Raw genomic sequence first — 19846 nt, 5'->3', positions numbered from 1 at the left:
CACCGCCACCACACGCGAGATTGCAGCTATGCTTCTCAGGGGGATAACTGGGTCTATAAACTTCAAATTTACATCTCGATGAGGGTCAGAGACGTGAAACCAAATCAAGTCCTAGGACCCACTGAACTCAAATGGCTCATGGAGTCAAGTATTGGTCCTCAGATCAAAGTTTCATTAAGCACAGCTTGCAGAATAAGGAAAATCCCCATAGTAGGCCCACCCCTCCATCCAAATGGGGTATAGATTTAAAAAAAAACACACACCTCATATAGGTCTACCTCCCCCAATCCAAATAGGGAAATAGGACTGAACGTCACTGTATTTGGTCTTTCCAAGATAACAGGTAACACAACTAGATTGTGAAGATTACGTGGATTGCTGAAGTTATTAAAACTCTTGATTTTCGTACGATGACTGATTTGGGTAGGCACTAATTTTGAGGACGCTCGGACTTAACTTCATTAAGGTACAGCAGCTGCGATTTTAGTGGATGGTTCTGAGTGATCTACACAGCAGTGACGTAGCAAAGGAGGTTGGGGGCAGGGACAACTCCCCCCCCCCCGGACCCCCCCCCCCGAAAAGAGAATCTACACGGTACACCACTGCTAGACGCCGAACCACTCAACAAAACACTGTGGATTTTAACTGTACAGATCGATTCACGTAAGCTTACGTAGGCGTAGAATGCATGAAATGCCTAGGAGATTTCCTACTCGGTAAATAGTGACCACTGTCACCTCGATGTCAAGCGACTGAAAAATCACAGGTGTCAATCTCTTCACGAGAAAGCGAAGGCACAGCAAATTTCATTACGCCAACAATTCAAGTTCTATTGTGACGTGTGCCGTTTACCTGACAATTCGCTTCACATTTGGCTTCGCCTGAAGTATGAACCGGCCTTTACGCAACGAGGAGGAAGAGTATTCACATTGGAGACGGTGACGTATCCAGGTCTTTAGTCCTTAGGGGAAAAGTGGATTTTCCCACAAACGACTGTCCCATTGTTTTCAACATTTGCCCCTGCGAAAGGTTCTAATACCTTTTCTAGAATGCTGACGCTTTGATTCCTTGAAGAAAATGAAAACATTTTTCCCGGGGGCACCTTTACCACCCTCGTCCCCGGCTGGACACTTGACTGGTTGGCCTCAAAGCGCAAAGGCGCAGTATGTCCTATAGCTTCCTTTGTTACGGTTTAAAAAATCCACATTTCGAGCGCGAGAACAAGAAACGGCGTGTCAAGAACAGGCCGCCCGAACTTGACCAATGTGGAGATCAGTGGTCTTTGCGTACACGCAGAACACGTGCAAGAACCCGCTTGTAACCACCTGTCTTTCCTTCGCCGATTGGGGTGCACTTCAGCTCGGGGTGGATTATGTTAATAATAATGGTACTCACCGGTGCTACGAAGTCGTGCCTTATCTTTGTGATAGCCAGAATGACCAATGGATGATGTGGACAGTTGGTCGTCCCCTATTTCACCACTCTCCATGCCCAGTTGATTACGGCAAGCTAATTAAGTTAAATGAAAGAGCGAGGCTGGAGATAAGTTCGAGTCCACAAACCAATAGTATTATCTTTTGCCAAAACGCGGTCACTGTTTTAAAGCAAAGAAACAACCCATGGCAGGAGCAGTGCACCGGCTTTGTTCAGAAAGAAACAAAGCCCCTTGGATAGGGATAGTTGTTCCGTATTACAGCTTGCACGGTGCACTCACTACCCCCAGGATTACCCCAGTGGTCCTCGGGGTAAGCCTGGTTTGGTGTATTTGGGTGTTCCAACTCACCCACTGCTCCCCCCCCCCGTGCAATGCCTTGCAGAGAAAAACAGTTCTTGAGATTTTGTGAAAGAAACACATACCCTTTCAAACTTCTGTCTGAATGTTACAACACCATTTCCTTAAGTTTCCAATAAGTGTTTTGGGAACTCTCAAAAAGGATTTCACATTTGTTGTGTCTCTTTTTCCTTCGTGTACTCCATGTACAAGTATGACCACTTTTGAACATTTTTGTGACCAGCGAAACACCGCCACCACCGACGATCACTTCGCCTGTGAGCAAAGGATTCTCGAATGATATCCGATGGCAAGGCCCCCATTCCTGACTACTCCAGCCACTTAAAACATAAAAATAAGTGTGCGTCTGTGGAAGCGTCTGGCATTAATTTTGTGCGTAATATCAGACCTAAACCAGCCGATTTAGACGCCACCTTTAAATTAGGGGGACACCGGTGTGTTGTGCAATTAACACGACACTGTACCCCTTTCGGTCTAAGGAGAGAAGAAATTGAGCATGTTTTTTAATTAATTGGCTGCTAAGCGGCTGAGGCCATGGGCTAGTGTAGCTTCAAAGGTGTAATACTCCCAGTCGCAATAAAACAAACAAACAAACAAGACTTTTTTCCACTTTTCATATTTAAATATCAACTATTTGTTTATATTTATTGATCAAATATTGGCACAAAACCCTAAGAAAGCAACACCACTAAATAAAAGCAAGGATGTCTGGACCACGAGTAATGCTTTTGATATTTTTTGGTCCCCCAACATCATGTTGAAGGAGCCCGAAGCTGCATTCGCTTTTGCATCCCCCCCCCACCAAAAGATTGATATGCCGCTGGTCGCGAGTCTTTTACCGTATCAGGTGCAAGTAACGAAATACATCGCAATTCATGATCATCAGCGGCAAACTCAGGAAAGTATGCAGGGAAAAAATCGTGTTAACAAACATTCTTTAATTAAACACGTCAAGTAGAAAACAAAGTTCAAATCGGCGACAAACGTTTGCACATTTTTGATGTAAGCTTCGCAAAAAGAAAACAATAATGACTTTTTTATACATTGATATTGTACTGTTCCTTTGAAATTTATGTTTAGAGAAATTATCAACAATTGGCTTTCTAAAGAAGTTACAATGAGACGAATGGACACCTACCTTTGATCGCTGCAAAGAGGAATACTCCAATAATCACGCTCATTGCCAAAGAAGAGTGTAGATTGAGACCTCAAAACAATAAGCAGCACACAGGGTCACGTGCAAAATTGTTTAAATATTTCGAGCAAGCAGTTTCTCAGGCATTTGGAGATTTCTGAAAAAAGTACACACAAGCCTAAATTTTCACTGATTCATCGTTCCTATAGATATAGCAAGCGTGAAATTTTTGGTCAGTTTCGTTACAATTTTTCCGAGTGAAGTCTGGTTCCCAGCACGCGCATAGCCTGGTCTTGTGACAAAAAGCAAGGATTCTTGCTTTGAGATAGAAGCAGTCACCTGAGCTCGGTTACTATGACAACTGTGCTCCAAGTCAACAGCTTGTGAGAAAACTGGCTGATTGATTACCCATTCCCGTGTGGATGTTACACCATAGACTTGCTTTGGTTTGCCTCAAGTCGATCGAAAACTGTCTCCAATTGAGTAAACTACCCACCACTATTCCTCGGTCAATATTATTTCTTCCAGTCAACTGATTTTTATAATGAGTTTTGCTCATAAACGCAGCACTAACTGGGACACATAATTATCAATCTCACCGTTACTTTTGTATTACCTTAAAAGATACATTTCAATGACGTAGGATTGAAGAAATAACATTTAAATGAGTGTTATTCCAAAATTAGGGGCCCATTTTTTGTGGCCCCATCACATCTGACATATGATTTTGTAGGTTCGGAATACATTTTCTAATTTCCAAAAGTGATGAATTAATGCAAATTACCTGCCAAACAAATAGTAATAATTTGAAATGAATTCCGGTGACATTTCCATGTCAAATCATAAAGGGCAGATGTATAACAGGGACACAAAAATGTCACACTTATGGACCCCTAATTTCTAGAATTACCATGAATGATGCATGACCGCCAAAGGGTCGCCCAGTTATTGTTGTAACAACCAATTTGGTAACTTAATTGGTTGTCACGGAAACATAAATGCAAAGATTATCCTCCTGGTTTATGCAAAGTTGGGTTGTGTTTCCACCGTCCATTCATATTCTTTACCATAATCTGTGACCTCTGATACTTTCCTATCTCTGAAATACGTCATCATCTTCTGTCAGTGCCCACTTGATGCAATACCTTTCTGATGTTTACTTTCATAAACGAATCTTTAATTGGTTTCTAATACCAGAAATCAGCCGTGAAACTAATTTATGTTTGACAAAATTACTTGAGGAAAATTTTCACGTTTTAACTTTCAAAGAGCCTCGGCACCAATCTGCACATAATATTTCACACATAACTGTCAAACTAAAATGGAATGCAGGTATAAATTCAAACAACATTTTAAATCACAGCTTCAGCCTCGCCGAATGGTGTCCCCCGTCGTTCGCATTGTCTTTTCTTAAACTGACACAGCCGGAAATGGTGTCAGAGACAGTTGGTATTAGTTATTCCAGTTGCCATGGTTCCAATTAGCCTCCGTAAGTAAATTGATAGAAATCCCGTGCCAACAGCCGTCTTGTGCATCAGACAACCAGTCCCTGTAAAAAAAGGGGAAACCGGATTCACTGTGCCTTAGACACACGCTGGTCAACAGCAATAATCAAGCGTTTCACTTTTACTGCTCTCAAGGCATTACATACATTATTGTGTCATGTGTAGCACCCGTTCATTCCACCAGCATCATAAAATTACTGTTCCGTAATCAATTACTGTTACCAATAGGCGATGTCTACAAAAAACCACCCCTGATCGATGTAAATGGTTGTGTTTGTTTGCTCACTTCCCCCTTTTTTCGTATTTGTACTAACGTCTGGGGAATCTTGCATCAGTGAGGGCGTTGCCGTTAGATCTAAATTAGACCTAAGGTGTACATATTAATATCTTTGACCAAATAGCGGCTTTCCATTTTGACACCACAGACGTCAAATCAAAGAACAGGGGTAATAATGGTCTTATACCGACTCATGCCACACCACAAAAACCCAGGCGTTAATTAAACACCCTGGGTGTAATCAGAGCTCCTATAACACGTACGGTGTTAAATTAATAGCAATTACACCACAATTTTTGTAGTGCATCCGGTCCGGCAACCATGTCACCATGACGATGGTGGGTAAGCCTCTGCAGTACCTTCGTAATGCCGCTGCTTAAAACTAAAGAAGTATTTGAGATAATTGAAAAGACGTGACCGCCCCAAGCTGAAGTGCACCCCCAATCGGCGAAAGAAAGTTGATTATAAGTGGGTTCTTGCACACGTTCTGCGTGTACGCAAAGACCGTACATGCCGGAATAATGTAGTACTCTGCGTCAAACGCGCATAATACTTGTGCGCCTCATGGCGCGTCTATGCGGCGAGTACCAAAAACAGCACGCCCTCTTTTGTTCCGCTCGGAGCGGATACTGCCGCCGTGGTACTAACGGATTATGATGTCAAAAGTTTGTTCGTCGTACTTTTGAAATGTTAAAGGAAACGTTTAACTGGGTGATTTGCGCTGAAATGGTGACGCAGTTGATCCCTGAAATGCACAGTTTGTAAATGTTATCTATTTAAAATATTGTGTAGAAGGTCGCGCGGGTTGACCTGAAATAGACCATCCTCCACATAACAGAGATATTTTTGTTTTGTTTTGGGAGGGGGCGGTTCGTTTTCCTTTCATGGTTGTACAATAAATTATGTTGCATTTGTTGAAGATTTACAAGTTTTTTAAAGTCTCTGGCAGGAAATCACTTAATGTTGGCATCAACCAAACGCTTGGAACAGTTCAAAACATAGCTGATTATCAGTAAAGCAATGCTGACGACCTTGCATCTTGAAAATTACTGCTGTGTGAATGTACCTTTGAAAATAATTATGTAGGCTTGGCTGACAGAGACATATTCAACAGCATTGCTTTCCCATGCATTTCTCATGTTGCAACTTTTTTTTTCAAAATTAGAGAAAAACGAGACTGGAAAGAACGAGAAAATTACTCAGACCTTAGGGCACCCATTGAAACGTATTGAGCCTCTTATTCATCATTATAATTAGCAGAAAAGTAAGGATAAAAAAAATCTCATTATATTGTAATTGCAATGGTGGTACCATTTGCATTCGCATAACCAAGGTTTTAACCTAAAAAAGGGGGAGGGGCACGAATGGAGCTTGGCTGCTATATTACATATACTGAAGATGTACGGTGTTTAGAAATCAGTTCGGCTTTATGAGGCCTGAGCGGGACCAAAAGAGGGCGTAATTTCTTTCACAAGGGAAGTTCCTTTGCTGGGAACTGCATTTCAATCCTTCACTAATGACGGGGAAATGCATTGGGTAATTCCAGAAATTAGGGGTCCATTTCTTTTCGTGTTCCTGTCACATCTGACATATGGTTTTGCAAGTTCAGAACACATTTTCTAATTTTCAAGAGTGATGAATTATTGCAAATTACCTGCCAAACATATAGTAATAGCTTGAAATCAATTCCGGTGATATTTCTAAGTCAAATAACAAAGGTCAGATGCAACCGGCACACAAAAATGTCACACTTTTGGATCCTACTTTCTGGAATTACCCGTATGTTACGGTTGCGTCGTTACCGATAAATGAGCACTCTCCACCAACATGGCTCTTTCAACCGATGAAGGGGTGCTTCCACTCAAGACGGGTATTGCTTGATCCACAGCACGCTTGTACCATCTTGCTAATGATGACGGACCTTAGTGGCCAAGACTTACCATTTACTTCACTCTCCCGTCTCCTTTTCCTGATATGACCGGACACAACGACACGATCGGGTTCGGCTGGAGGAAAGAAACATTGTTACCGATCAAAATCATTGGGGATACCTTGAAAATCGATCATTTATAATACGACCATAGGTAATACAGAATTAGGAAGCATTTTTCTGTTTCTTTAACCTGTCATAGTTACACACCTTATGCCCAACTTTGATCCAGTCACTTTTGTATGTTTGTCTGTTTTCAATGACGAAATCGACACGAATACAATACCATTTGTCACTAAGATTTCTGATCTTCTTCTTATTTTTTTCCTGTGGGGATTGTCTTTGGATTATATTTGCATCCCATTTTCAAAATCACGCTCTCGGCCTTTGTAGAGATTATACTTCTTGTAGCAAGGCGTGATTACAAAAATCAGTCCAGTTATGGCAATCTTAGGTTTTTACCATTATCCTCATCAGTCGCATGAGGGCGGTAGACATCATCTTGGAAGCATCCGCTCTCATTCTGCCAACAGAGCACAGCCTGTAACCATGGTAACTGGAAGAAGTCCTCGTACCCTTTCAGTCCGCATAGAAGCACTGGAGTGCACGAAATATAAAGCTTTGATTTCATTGTGTCTATTGACAAATCCCGTGAGAATATCATTATGTGAGGCCTAGCGTATTCACACCCATATCTGACAGCGCACAAGTTCAGGCATAACAACAAACACGAGCGTTGCTAAGGAGGCATCCATCTTCCTGAATTACACACAGTACAGATAAGTGCGACTTTCAAAGATCGTTGGAATCAGTCCACCCAACTTTCAGTCAAGTCCAGTCAAAGTCCAGTAATTTCCTTTTTTAACTAGAAAATTTCCACCAGAAACTGGTTACATGTGTTCCTCACCAGTTTGTGTGTGCCCCTGAAAACTCCTTTTCTTAGAGGATTAATTAAGCTTTCAAAGCTGAAGGGGTGATCCTTTTTACCAACATGGTTATATTCCAACATGTTGAGTTACCTGTCTGTGAATTCAGGTGACTTTCCGGGGGGGTATAAACAGCACGGAGTGATGTGTACACGTTCGCTTGTTTTCCATTTTTTTGCAACACACTAACTTTCGTTAAAGCCCGCTCGTCGTGGTAAACATGATGTTTGATTTGAATTGATTTTCCTATGTATTTTAGTCAATTGCCGGCTGGGGCCCTTCTGTACCTTGTTCCAGGAAGAGATCTTGATCACCGCTCGGGTAAGCGTCCTCGGCTGTGGCCTTTGCTTCCCTGAAGACGTCAGCGCAGAACCCATCCATAAGCGACTCTAGCACCGACCCACCCGGTGCGTCCATTCCTGGCTGACTTAGTCGCTTTATCATGTGAGACTCACAACCCATCTCGAAAAAATGTTAAAGAGACAAATGACATTAAAATCTAGTAATCTGAGTATCGCCTATTCTTCCTGCCAATCAAAACCACTCCCTACGAACCTGGCATTTCGGAGTGAAAATTTGATGTGACTTCCATAAGCTAGTTGGCTGATTAGAACCAGGACCAAGACCGTCGAGTTGACAATGGGTGTAAACTGATGAGAGTATCGCGTTGGACAGACGGCAACCGATTGGTCACTATCTGGAGGTCAAAGGACGCAGATTTCCAGAGAGTTTCATCGGGAATGTCTTGTCGTGACTCCTGATGTCACAGAGGGCATCAGTAGTTCTACATAGCTAGATACCACCTGAACACAAGGATGGACGGGGGGAACTTGCCCCCCATAAAAAAGAGCCAAAATTTTCTTTTGAAAAATAACCAGAGAAAGGCGAATTTTGGGTACATTTAATTTTTCTGCCTTAGTGTTGGAGCAAAGGCTTTGATCCTCAGGGCCATGGCTGATGCCTAAAAAACACAAAGTGACATTGTTTTCTCCCAAAATAATTACTAGGGAAATTCAAGCCGTGAATATTCATCTGCGTACGAGACTGCCGTATTGCACTGTTCTTAGATTTTCAGAAGTAATGAGTCAAGTTTGGGCAGGATATTTCTCTGTTAGGTCAGGTAATTTTTCAGTTTCTATAAATTGATATACGAGCAAAAAATTTTCAAAGTCCCTTTTCCAAGTTGGATTTTTAGGAAGAAACTGAACGAACAAGTATTACGAATTCTAACATCTTTGCACATTATTTTTAATGTCCAAGGGTTCCGGAAGCGCGCCACCAGGGATCAACTTTCAGACTCTATTAATCCCGAGATTTAAACGCAACCCTGGCAAGGAAAGTTATGCAAGCAGTGCTAATTAAATTTCTGAAGTCCTAAATAAAATCAACTGGATTTATATGTCGTTCTGCTTGCTGTGGTTTGAAAGGTAGGTCGAACGATAATCACTCACCATTGATCCGACCATGAGATAAAGAACCTGGTGACTGAGAGAGTAACTACGATAGCCTCGAAGCGTCATCGCAAGCCAGCAAAACGGAGTAATGCTACATGGCTGGGATCTACAATTAAAACGGCATGTAATGTGTACAGTGAAAACATTTTATCGACTTCAGATTTGTTATGATGCATTTTTCAAGTACAAGAATGAAACCAGACGGTATGATAGGGAAATAGAATTAGAATTGCATTCCATCATGAAAAAGGGTGAAACGGCAATAGCCTGCTGGGACACTGACTTTGTTCCGAGAAGCTGGCTGATGCACCGATCAGTTAGCGGTTCACTGAGGGGTTCCCAGCCGTCGACTTGCTGCGGGTAGCTACTGAGAGACTGGTCCGTTTGGCGCCTCTTCCCCGTTCTCCCAGCACGCCAAAAGTGTTCGCTAACCAGCCTACCCAAGTCTAAAGGAGGGGTGGTCCAGGTATTACGATGGGGAAAATAGGTTTACATGTATGTTAAACGGCTGTTAATGTCCATGTTTCTACATGTTTATGTCTTTTGAACAATTATACATAAATTTTAACATAGGTTAAATGTTAGGTTTTCAGCAATTTTCAGTAAGCAATGGTGAAAAGCAGATCTTTCCTTGATTTGAGACCACTTGAGCTTAACACAAATGCATGCGCAAAACGAATTTACGTCACAAAAATATCAGCAAAATTCTCCGGAGTTGAAATGTTTCTGCATAAGCAAACTGTAAACACGTGATCTGGAAGGGAACTTTCCTTTAGACTGTTACAATTTATGAATTTGCATGTCATGTAGGGCTCATGTAAAAATGGAAATTGACAATTAGCCCCGAATAATTGTATTATGCAAAATCTTGCCTCACGAGAGACGACGAAGGAGAAATGTTGGTAGGTTCTAAAAATAATACATTATTTTTAGAACACTGTGATAGCAGATGCTGGAGAAAAGGACGAACAAATAAGCCAGATTTACTTCCACATTTCTCGTAATACGCTAAGGAAGGAGGCTTTGTACACGTAGTTCTTCCATCATTGCATTAGGGAATTACAGGACAACGCAGTTCTTGAGCGCCAACGCTATAAGCTCAGCGGGCGGACGGCGAGGCCGCTTCATTCCCGCGACATGTGCGCGGCGAATGTTTATTCATTCAGACGCCAAAATTGCAGGTGCATTACTTTAGCCCTCGTTGGCATCGTTAGTAACTCAAAAGAGACAAATTGATGCCTCCATTACAGGGTCGTCTCCATGCCTCGTTCCACCTGATGCTGATCATTAGGAGTCCCGCCACACAAGCCAATAGAACCAACGGACGGGTCCTAAATTAAATCAGACAAGAACTGCACGGGGAATCACGCAGCCGGGGAGAAATTCGCCCGAAAGGAAGGGGGTTTGGGCGTTTTACATCGCGTTTTCCCGACCAGGATAATTATATTCACCGATGTACAGATTCAGTGCCCCTGCTTGTAAATCTGTGTACACTGATATATGCCATGCTTATATGCTTTTCTACTGAGCGAAATGGTCAATCGCGAAGGAATGCTGATGTTGGTCTGTTACGGTCGCAATGTGTAATCTGCATGTATACCGCGTCTCAAACTTAACAATAGTATTGTGTTTTCTTGTAGAACATGGAAGCTGCTGACTGCAAACTGGATTGTAAACAACGGTGTTAAATACAGAAAGTATATATTTTTTTCTCGCTGATTGATTTCCATCTTGCCAGCTAACTCAACGTGTATATCACCGTCCAATTTGGTCATGCTTCTCGTCAACCTGACTCAAAGTTGTGGTCATAATGACCATCCTTGTTTTTCAAAAGATACGATTCGTTAATAGAGAAACATTATGCGCTTTCCGTGAGTATTTCCCATATTCCCAACCCAACAGCTCTACGTTCCCACAAAGGAGTTATGCGCAACGGGATGTGAAAACCAAGCCCTGTTCCATGTAGTTGTATTTTCCATTAAGAGATGAGCCTTTGATAGGATTACTCGCTACGATGGAAGACACAAAGTGCCGAGGTGGGCGGACACTTCAGATGAAAACGTGGCCATTGTGCGGTGTCCTTGAAAGGCCATTTCTTAGATCCTTCTTCAAGATCACAAAATGCAATTCTCCATTCTGCATGATGGTTTAATATTTTATCCCTGAGGCCTATTGTTGGCAATACCAATACTTCCTAACACTGCTCTTGTTTTCTGTTACGAACAAACATTTTGGCTACTCTTGATTCGTCGTGATGAAATAAGTAGATGCGTATAAAGTTCAAGATATAGTGTATACGTTGTTTACACTCAAAATGAGATTTTACTTTGATGATAGCTGTTAGCTGGAATGTTTAATCAGAGACTTCCTTCATTTTAATGCAAGTTAAAAACCTTATTTGCCTTCTTGATCTATTAACTACAATAGCCTCTTGAACTTAATGGGGAAAAACAGTGTAGTAGAAAAGCGCTCAAATGTGCTTCGTAGACCGGGTGAGGTCAAACGCAAATTTCAGAAATTTGAAGAACACAATTCATTCGCAATCAAACTGAATTTTTACACTTTTTGCAAAAACGGGCACCTGGTCACAAACAGAAATTTTTCTGACGGCATTTTCTCGATTAAGAGAAGAACTGAGCACATCTGCTAGAACTTGGCCCACCTTGGTAATCCTTTGGGTACTGGCGTTTGACCACGGGGATGGCCTGATTACAGATAGCCTCGGCCCGATCGGACAACTTCTCTAGCTCGTTTCGAAAGGTCTCCAGCTCAGGTGTTTTGCCGAAATCGACCTCCGCAAGTGTAGCTCGGAGTTGGCCTGAGAAATGATGAAGGTAAATGCTAATCAGTCTCATTTTCATCATCACAAAGTGACGTTAAGCCACTGAAGTAATAGTTTCAACACTGCGTAAAAAACGGCCGACATATTTATAAGCTCGTTTTTGAAAGCATGGCGTCCACTGCTTTCAAGAGCTGAAAGACAATACACATACTTGTTAACGAAGGAAAAACATAAGTGAAATTAGATACCGTATATACCCCAGACTTTAGATTAGATTTTTACCCCATATATTGTACATTGTGATGATATCTTTGTGTCTCTTATAGTATTGTGATGTCCATGGAGATATTTTCGTGTCCTTTATCATGTTATATTGAGAAAGAAGTATTTTCGTTTTTATTATTACGTTGTTTGAAGGTGGAGGAAGACTTGAGCCTTGTTACGGTGTGTTTTTCTCTTATTATGCTGTAATGGGAGAAGAGGACATTTTCTTGTCTTGTGTTGGCATTCTACCCGCCTGTAAAACAGTGGCGAGGCTAGGATTTTACTAGTGGGGTGGGCACAAAGTGGGTACCAGTGTTTTATGGGGGGCACCAGCTTTCAGTGGTGTGGCTTTTAGGGGCAACATTTTGTTGACCTTGTTCAATCTCCATTCGTCCGTTCTTTTCAGTGGGGGCACCTGGGGGCACCGGGAATTTTATTGGGGGGGGGGGGCACGTGCCCCCAGGTCGCCCCCGTGGCTACGCCACTGCTGTAAAATCAAATTCACAGTGCCCCAAGCAACGTCTAAGCACCATAAATTTTGTGACAAGACTTCAGTCATTCGTTTTTGAACTGAGTATTCCTTGCGTTTACAAAAAAGGATCGATGTATAGCCGCAAATTTCAACAAATAAGGAAACCAACTGGGAACCATACCGATATGCTCTCTTCCTTTTACGGACAAAATGTTTTACAGAAACACATGTCAAGCAAAACAGACAAAAACACAACATGAGCTGTTTCGGCTAATGTGACGAAGCATTAAAAAAAACATACACACACAAACCCGCTTGCAAAAATAAATGCAGTTGCCCTGAGGATTTTCAATCATGCCACAAACGTCCATTTAGCAGCAAACCAAACGCAGGACCGTCCATCTTACAATCCTTACTGCAAGGAAAAACACAACCCTTGGCGATTAAATCCCGATACATTTCTAAACTCCATTTGGGCCCAACTTAAAAAGCGTGCCCTGAAACGACCGATCAAACAGATTCACTCCTCCCCCACGTTCTATTACCGTCCATGCGGCGGACAGTTATCGTCTCAGAATGGTGTTTTAAGAAAGACGCGATGAGTGTGCGGATTAAGCAACTCCAGCGATGGATCGCGAACTTTTCCCAGCTCAGACGGGCCTGGCTCCGGGGTCCCCGGTTTAGTTGCAGAGATAAGCGGAAGGAACACCGCGGAAAGGGATAAATGCATCGCCGCGGGGACGAGCTGGCATTATCAATTTTTTCCCAAGTTTGGGGTCGTGTTGACGGGGAAAGATGGTGTATATACAGCTAGGCTAAAAGACAAACATTGCAGTCGTCCGGGGATTCCGCGAAGCGTGAAGTGAAGATTGTGACACAGCAAACTGCAAGGAGAAAATATTCAAGCAGGAAAGTCTTGCCTGGCGGAAAAGTCCAAAAATTTCCAGTGCAACGGCTGATAAAGTTTGAAATCTTGAAAACATATCCAAAGTGAAACGATGACCGCTTGCATCGTTAGAAACTGCTTTTGGGGTAGTTGGTATACTGTTTCATTTTTAAAATCTGCAATCCAACAGGGTTTAATTTGAATTGCCACAAGAATCATACCTTTTCTTTACACATGGTTTTATTGCGGTCCGATTTTGAAGCATTCAGCTATAGCACCGAAATATAGCAAGATCAGTTGCAACGTGGTTATGGTTAATTCATTTGATGTTTGGATAACTCGCTTGTGACTTATTCTTATTCTTATTTTGAGTAACATTATTATTCCTATTTTGAGTAACATTATTATTCTTATTTTGAGTAACATTGTAGTGCCGGTCAATCCAACCATAGGGGAATCAGTTTTATGATAAACCCTGTCATTTTTGTGAATCATGCTGCTTGCGCTGTTTGCATGCCAAGAGCTACATTTTAGAAAAACAGAATAGTGGCAAGTCACTTTTCTGTATACCTGATTTAATATTCAGGTAATGAAGGGAATATTTTGAGCTCGAAGATTTGTTTCTTGAACTTGTTCGCATGTGAAAGCCAGTTTAAGCAAACGCGTCGTCTGAAGGCATCATACAGATACTTTATTTCTCGAGCGCACAGCACAGTTCGTTCGTGTAGACTTTAGCTGGCATTTTATGATATTAGGAGCTCACCAATATATTCATCAGGTTAGCATTTTGGTTCCCCAGCATGAGACTGGCGGAAAAACCTCAAGTGCCTTAAAGACAAATAGGAAAAGGTTTCGTGTTTCACACATCAAGCTTCCCGTTTTCCTTTATCGTATCAAATTAGGGTCGCATTTCAGTACAATGCCCAGATGGGGGAAAACGTCGATATGCATTCCGCAATACATAAGAGCGAAAAGTCCCTGCGGGGCAATTCGATAGCATCGTGTAAAACGCATAATGTCTCTTAAAGAATTGCACACCATTTACAAGACCTGCCGAATCGCGTGGACTTCCTCAAACCGAACAGGGACAATGAGCTTTCATTTCCGCATTCGCAGCGTAGTGCCATATCTTCGTAACGCAGTGTCAACCACCGAAAGCTCAGGTAACCATGTCACAGTGACTTGTCTCGCTTTCACGGACGATGACATGACATGACAGTGACAACTGTCACAATGATTCATGGGCTTGGCGGGATAAATGTCATTTAGAAGAATTAGTTTATTTAATACCACTAGATCTAACCTGTTCCATGCGTAGACACGATGTACCTCATACAACTACAAAAGCCTACATCTTAAGTTTTACGTTTGTCGTCTTAACAGAGCATTGCCCACTTTGTCAGGTTCAACTCCGTCGTTTTGTGCATTGTAATTCCTGTCAGCACAACTTCAAAGTTTAGTTTTTCGCCTTTTTTGCCATTTGAATTTGAATTTGGCAAGTAGGTAACTTACCCTGTGCCATTCGGACTCCCACCAAAGCGTCCAAGTTGACCTTGTCATATTCCCGGCTGAAGAAGCCCAGTGCCCCATCGAGAGCACGCACCACGCGGTGGGTAAACTCTCCACACGACTCGCTCTCACCGTAACATCCGCTGAACCGAACCAACATCACGCACAGCACGGCACTCACGCATTTCGTTACATGCCATGACATAGTGCAATCAACGAAACAATATTTTTCTCAGAAAAGAATTTGATACTTAATTCCCAAACAGAGTAGAATGTTCCGGGCTACTCGAGCCGAGAGCAGTTTATTGGACTCGTCTCAAACATGCGTCTGGATGTAACATCACACTGACAAGGCAACCAACGTGATTCTGTGACAAATTGATAGTGTTGATGGAAAATGGGTACCACACGTGACAGGTGATGTGCATCACGCAAGCTTGTTCCCAGAATAATTCATATCACGTGATTCTCGAAAGAAGAAATCAATTTATTTCAGATTACTATTTGAGACAGGGTGCTAAGCGTGGTATAAGCGAGTATATTGATAACTCAGATAGGTGGAACTTGGCAACACTGAGCCAACTTGCATTTACAAATAAATTCACATTACGTGGGTGACATTGTAAGGTATTTTGAATAAGCTGAAGCTATAGATCTCTATCGTGAAGCAGCCATCTTACTTTTCTACCATTCAAACCCATGTAACCTAACTGAGGCTGGAAGGGGAAAGAGTCTGTTCTCTTTTATCAATATGTGACTGTATTGCCAATAGGTCTACAGGGAACAAGACAAACATCGCAGGGTCATGATAAAGGTCTATACCAAGCCTCGACGTCAAACCAGCCCCGTCGCCAGCTTCAGGCATCAAGGGACAACAGTACCAGCTGTTTAGGGAGCACATCACGAGAACAACAATACTTGTGATTTTACCGACGAGGGCGCCCCCAGCCCCCCTTGGCGACGGGCCTGCATCAAATAAGTGGTAGGCCTAGGCTAAGAAGGTACATTTTCAAGAGGAAACAAGAGATTTGCGTTTATTTCAATCATAAGCACGAGGCGATCGGGAGGAAATCTCAGTTGTACATTCATTCCATTACGTAATAAATATTTGAATATAATAAAGAACGAATGCTTCAGTTCAGTATTAAATCTGAGCTCTGCATGCGTGTAATGGAAAGATAACAACTCGCTGAATGTCGAGAAATTACATTAAGTTGCATACATGTTGCGCATAAATTTATACACAGCTTACTATACACTGAACTTTGTTCTCTGAAAATAATGCACGAGGCTTAAAGTGACAAACGCGAATCACTAACTTTCTTTGCATTTCAGCTATTCCCCTTGGGAGTTTGAAAGTATAATTTTTGTAGCACAGGAAGTGGCCTCGATAAACTACACGCAAAATACCGCTGCTGGTTATGGGCAGTGGGCACATGGGCGGGTAAGACTTGAGCGACCGTAGATTTGGTACTAGTCTAGTATTTGTGCAGGGGCTATCTGATTACCAACTGGGACAAGACATTTTAGTTTTGTGCACAACTAATGGGAATCGCTAGCGAATTTTGCGAGCACTCCGATTGGTTCAGCTTCCCGAGGGAAGGTGATAAGGACGGTACTGAGAACTATACAGCGATGTAACCACGCCCCTGGGTATGGTTCCTTGATGTTCGGCGAGTATGACAGTCATCTATCATTCGTGTGACGTTGGTAGATCCGTGGTTGTAGTTGGCGCTCGCACGACATGTCGACAGCAAGCGCCAGCTGATAAATAACGACTGTTTTCCCAGTCTGCCGCCCTCTGTCAGTCCTGTGATTAAAATAACACATACGTGGAATGTTGTAACCACCAACGTTTTCGCACAAGGGAAATTGCCAATATAATCCTACCTCCAAGAAGTATAGCGTAAACTGTGGGGACCTGTTGTGTTCATATCAAGATTTTCAGAGGGGGAACCCCGCAAGGACATCCGCTGGAGGAAATTTTCCATGTAAATGGGTCATTCCATGAGGTTGGGGCATAATTTGTGACGGTGTCCTTGTTACATCAGTAACTTTTACCACCCGGGCTGCCATGAAGTGTAGAGTAGGTAATTTACCAAGTAAAAATTACACACTCCTCTGTATTCAGCCTCAAAAGGTGCATGACAATGTCAGTTTGGAATCTACATGCAGGGAAATAACTGTTAATTTTCACGGAACCCATGTAACAAGTGATACCATCACAAATTGTGCCCCAACCGTCATGGAATGACTCAAAACGCTACGTCGATTGGTCCCGAGCACGAGTTCCATTAATTTCTGACTTCGACGGAAAATTCTTGTCGTTGTGCTGATCTCTTCCACTTTGTCCAAATATCTTGGATCTGGAGAGGGCCTTCACCGATTTCATACACAGAGTGACTCCTAAGCTAAGGGGCAGGTAACCTCTCGCTAGAGACTTTTAACCCCCTCCAGTCTCTCGCTTTGCCCCTCCTCCATGGTCGGAAACGAAAATTACTACCGGCAAATGTAGGCCTTGGTCTTCGCTGTGTTTTCAGCACGTACGGGAAATGGAGTCCAATCCAGAAATGGAGTCCTTGTTGGGCCAACTGCTGTCACGACAATCAAGCAATCATCCTGCTTGTGCATCGGCCCACGTGCATTCCTGGCGCACGGGCAGAAGTATAAAGGCCTGTTCGTGTAAGGCGCGAAAGCGAACACTGGCGAACGCGATTTTGTGACGTCAGATCAAATATTCACACTGCGATTTCGTAAAAACCTGAGCACATTTCAACGTAAGCGAATTTCGCAATTAACATTTCACTGTCGCATTCGCCATGAGTATATGAACTGGCCTTAGTGGTGGGAGTAAATATAATATCACAGGGTTAGACGACGCAGAAAAAAAACAACAACACGTCGCTGCCTTGGATGGCGATAACATGCCTTGAAATGTTCTTGGTTCTATAATGGCCCTCAGTAATGTCGAGTGACGTTTCCGCTCGGCATCATATGTGTTGTGCGCTCAGCCTCCCATGAAGGCTTGTGAAAACTGTGGCAAAACCAAGGGTTTCTTGTTGTCACTGGCAACATTATCGTCATTATCATTACAAAATCAGCGTCTGTAAGTAGCACAGTGTGCATTGACGTCATCGCTAAAATAAATTTCATTACCGGAGGTGAGAAGATTATTAGTAGAAGATCAGGCTAGACTGAGTGAAAGAGTAAAGGCCGTTCAATACTCGGCGCGAAAGCGAACACGAACGCGAAATTGTGCCGTCAGATTAAATGTTCGCTTTGCGAATTTGTAAAAGTTGAACATGTATTATTTCAGCTCGGGCCAAATTTCGCTGCAAATTGTTCGTGACGTTCAATTCGCTTCGTTGTCGCATTCGCCTGAAGTATGAACCTGCCTTTAGTGTCGGCTAGTATGACTTTAAACTTGTAACGGAATCCAGCCTAATTATCCAGCGCGTTGTCAGAGTTTTGTGTCTCCATTGTGAAATGGAATGTCGTTCCGTCTAGAATAAAATAACCACACTAGGCCTAGGAGACACTGATAAGCTCACAGCCGATCATGGCGAAATTTGTAAACGAAACGTTGCGGTCAGTACTTGGACACTCTAAAAACACCTGGGTCAGTCTGACCCAAATGTTTTTAGTGTCAATTCTAGTTTTCAGTGATAATTCAATTTTGTCTTCCGAGCTTTTATTCTGTCAACGTACCGATTTTCGGCTTGACATCTACTTTCTCCAGCCTGTTGCATTCTGCTCTCCTTCGTCCTCCTGGCTGATTTTGGATAAAAAGCAACTCCAATTAACGTCAAAATTGACACAGTAGCGAGTAGAATGGAAAATACCAAAGAACTGAATGCCGTTCAACTCAAGGTCTTTCCACTCCAAAAGACTGAACGTTCTTATGGTCGAATGTCGTTTGTTTGTTTTTTTTTTGGTAAGAAATGGAGAGCCTCAACTTAAGTCGACATGATCATATTTAATAGTCACGTATATAACTCCTGTGCATAATCCAAAAAGGCCACACGCGTTTCTCAGTGCACTGTCAAGGAAGCTATGCGTTTTGGCATAATGGCATATTCTCGTTCCGTCATAAATCACACTTACCAATTCAGGAATGCTACAAACTACAAACTGGCGCTATTGTTGACATTAGTTTAGTGATGACGATTGCTATTTTCGTTACAGCAAGGCAGTGCGCAAAATCTTTTCGGACATTCAACCAACACTGGTGTTGTGATCTCCTTAGAGTTTCTGCAGTCCGATTTTGCTCCAGTTCTTTAGAAAAGTTGACAATAATTTGCCTTAAAAAAACTCGATTGCACGGACTCCTTGACAATGAATTCGAACTTGGGAAAAGGCTATATTTTTTTGGCACTCCGTGCGCCGCTGATTGGTATTGCAGGGCCTGCGCTCTTGTCACCAGAATTGAAAATTAGATTTTTATATTCTATGACTTTTTTAATGAGTTACCGTGGAGCAATTTCTGAGGTTATATGTCATAACTTATTTTATGTTTTAAATTTACAATTCACCTCAAAAGCTTACCACTATCTGTCAACCTACGGATAAGTGGATTATGTTAGTTTTACACACATATGAGCCCAGCCTTGCTTAGGCTGGATGTCGGGGAACAGTAGTCTTACGTGCAAAGAAGAATATCGCAGCATGATTCTTTCGCTTCTTGTTTAACCAAAAACAACGAAAAGTAACCCAATTTAGAATGTATAAATGAGTTTGTGTTACGACTGATTATTCCATGCCAACATTAAAACATGTTATACCTGTCTCGAGTAAAACATTATGTCCTTTGATATTCCTATGAAATCGAAATCAATGGGTTTTTTTATAAAACATACCACAAAGGACGTACGTCGTCAACAATTTCTGAGAAACAGGTAAAATTGAAATGGACAC

The 19846-nt window shown here is 42.3% G+C and overlaps 1 protein-coding gene across 2 annotated transcripts; it reads right to left on the bottom strand.

The window, feature by feature from the left end:
* Nucleotides 1-2408: 2408 nt before the first annotated feature.
* On the bottom strand, nt 2409-18886 carry LOC110981855 (UPF0764 protein C16orf89 homolog). Of its 2 annotated transcripts, none has more exons than XM_087139471.1 (9): nt 18641-18886; nt 14936-16742; nt 11682-11837; nt 9303-9465; nt 9017-9125; nt 7853-8027; nt 7102-7236; nt 6650-6715; nt 2409-4476 (listed from the first exon to the last, which is right to left on the bottom strand). In XM_087139471.1, exons 2-9 carry the CDS (start codon nt 15135-15137, stop codon nt 4364-4366), a joined length of 1119 nt encoding a protein of 372 aa, XP_086995597.1. In that variant the 5' UTR covers nt 15138-16742; nt 18641-18886; the 3' UTR covers nt 2409-4363. The 2 variants fall into 2 exon arrangements, with proteins under 2 accessions (XP_086995597.1, XP_086995596.1); XM_087139470.1 differs by lacking the exon at nt 18641-18886 and adding an exon at nt 17436-17901.
* Nucleotides 18887-19846: the final 960 nt, after the last annotated feature.

The sequence above is a fragment of the Acanthaster planci genome, linkage group LG07 (assembly GCF_054643075.1).
Source record: "Acanthaster planci isolate LZ-2023a linkage group LG07, COTS_SCS, whole genome shotgun sequence".
NCBI lineage: Eukaryota > Metazoa > Echinodermata > Asteroidea > Valvatida > Acanthasteridae > Acanthaster > Acanthaster planci.
Note: the sequence above shows the minus strand (reverse complement) of the source record. Positions and strands in the feature narration are given on the sequence as shown.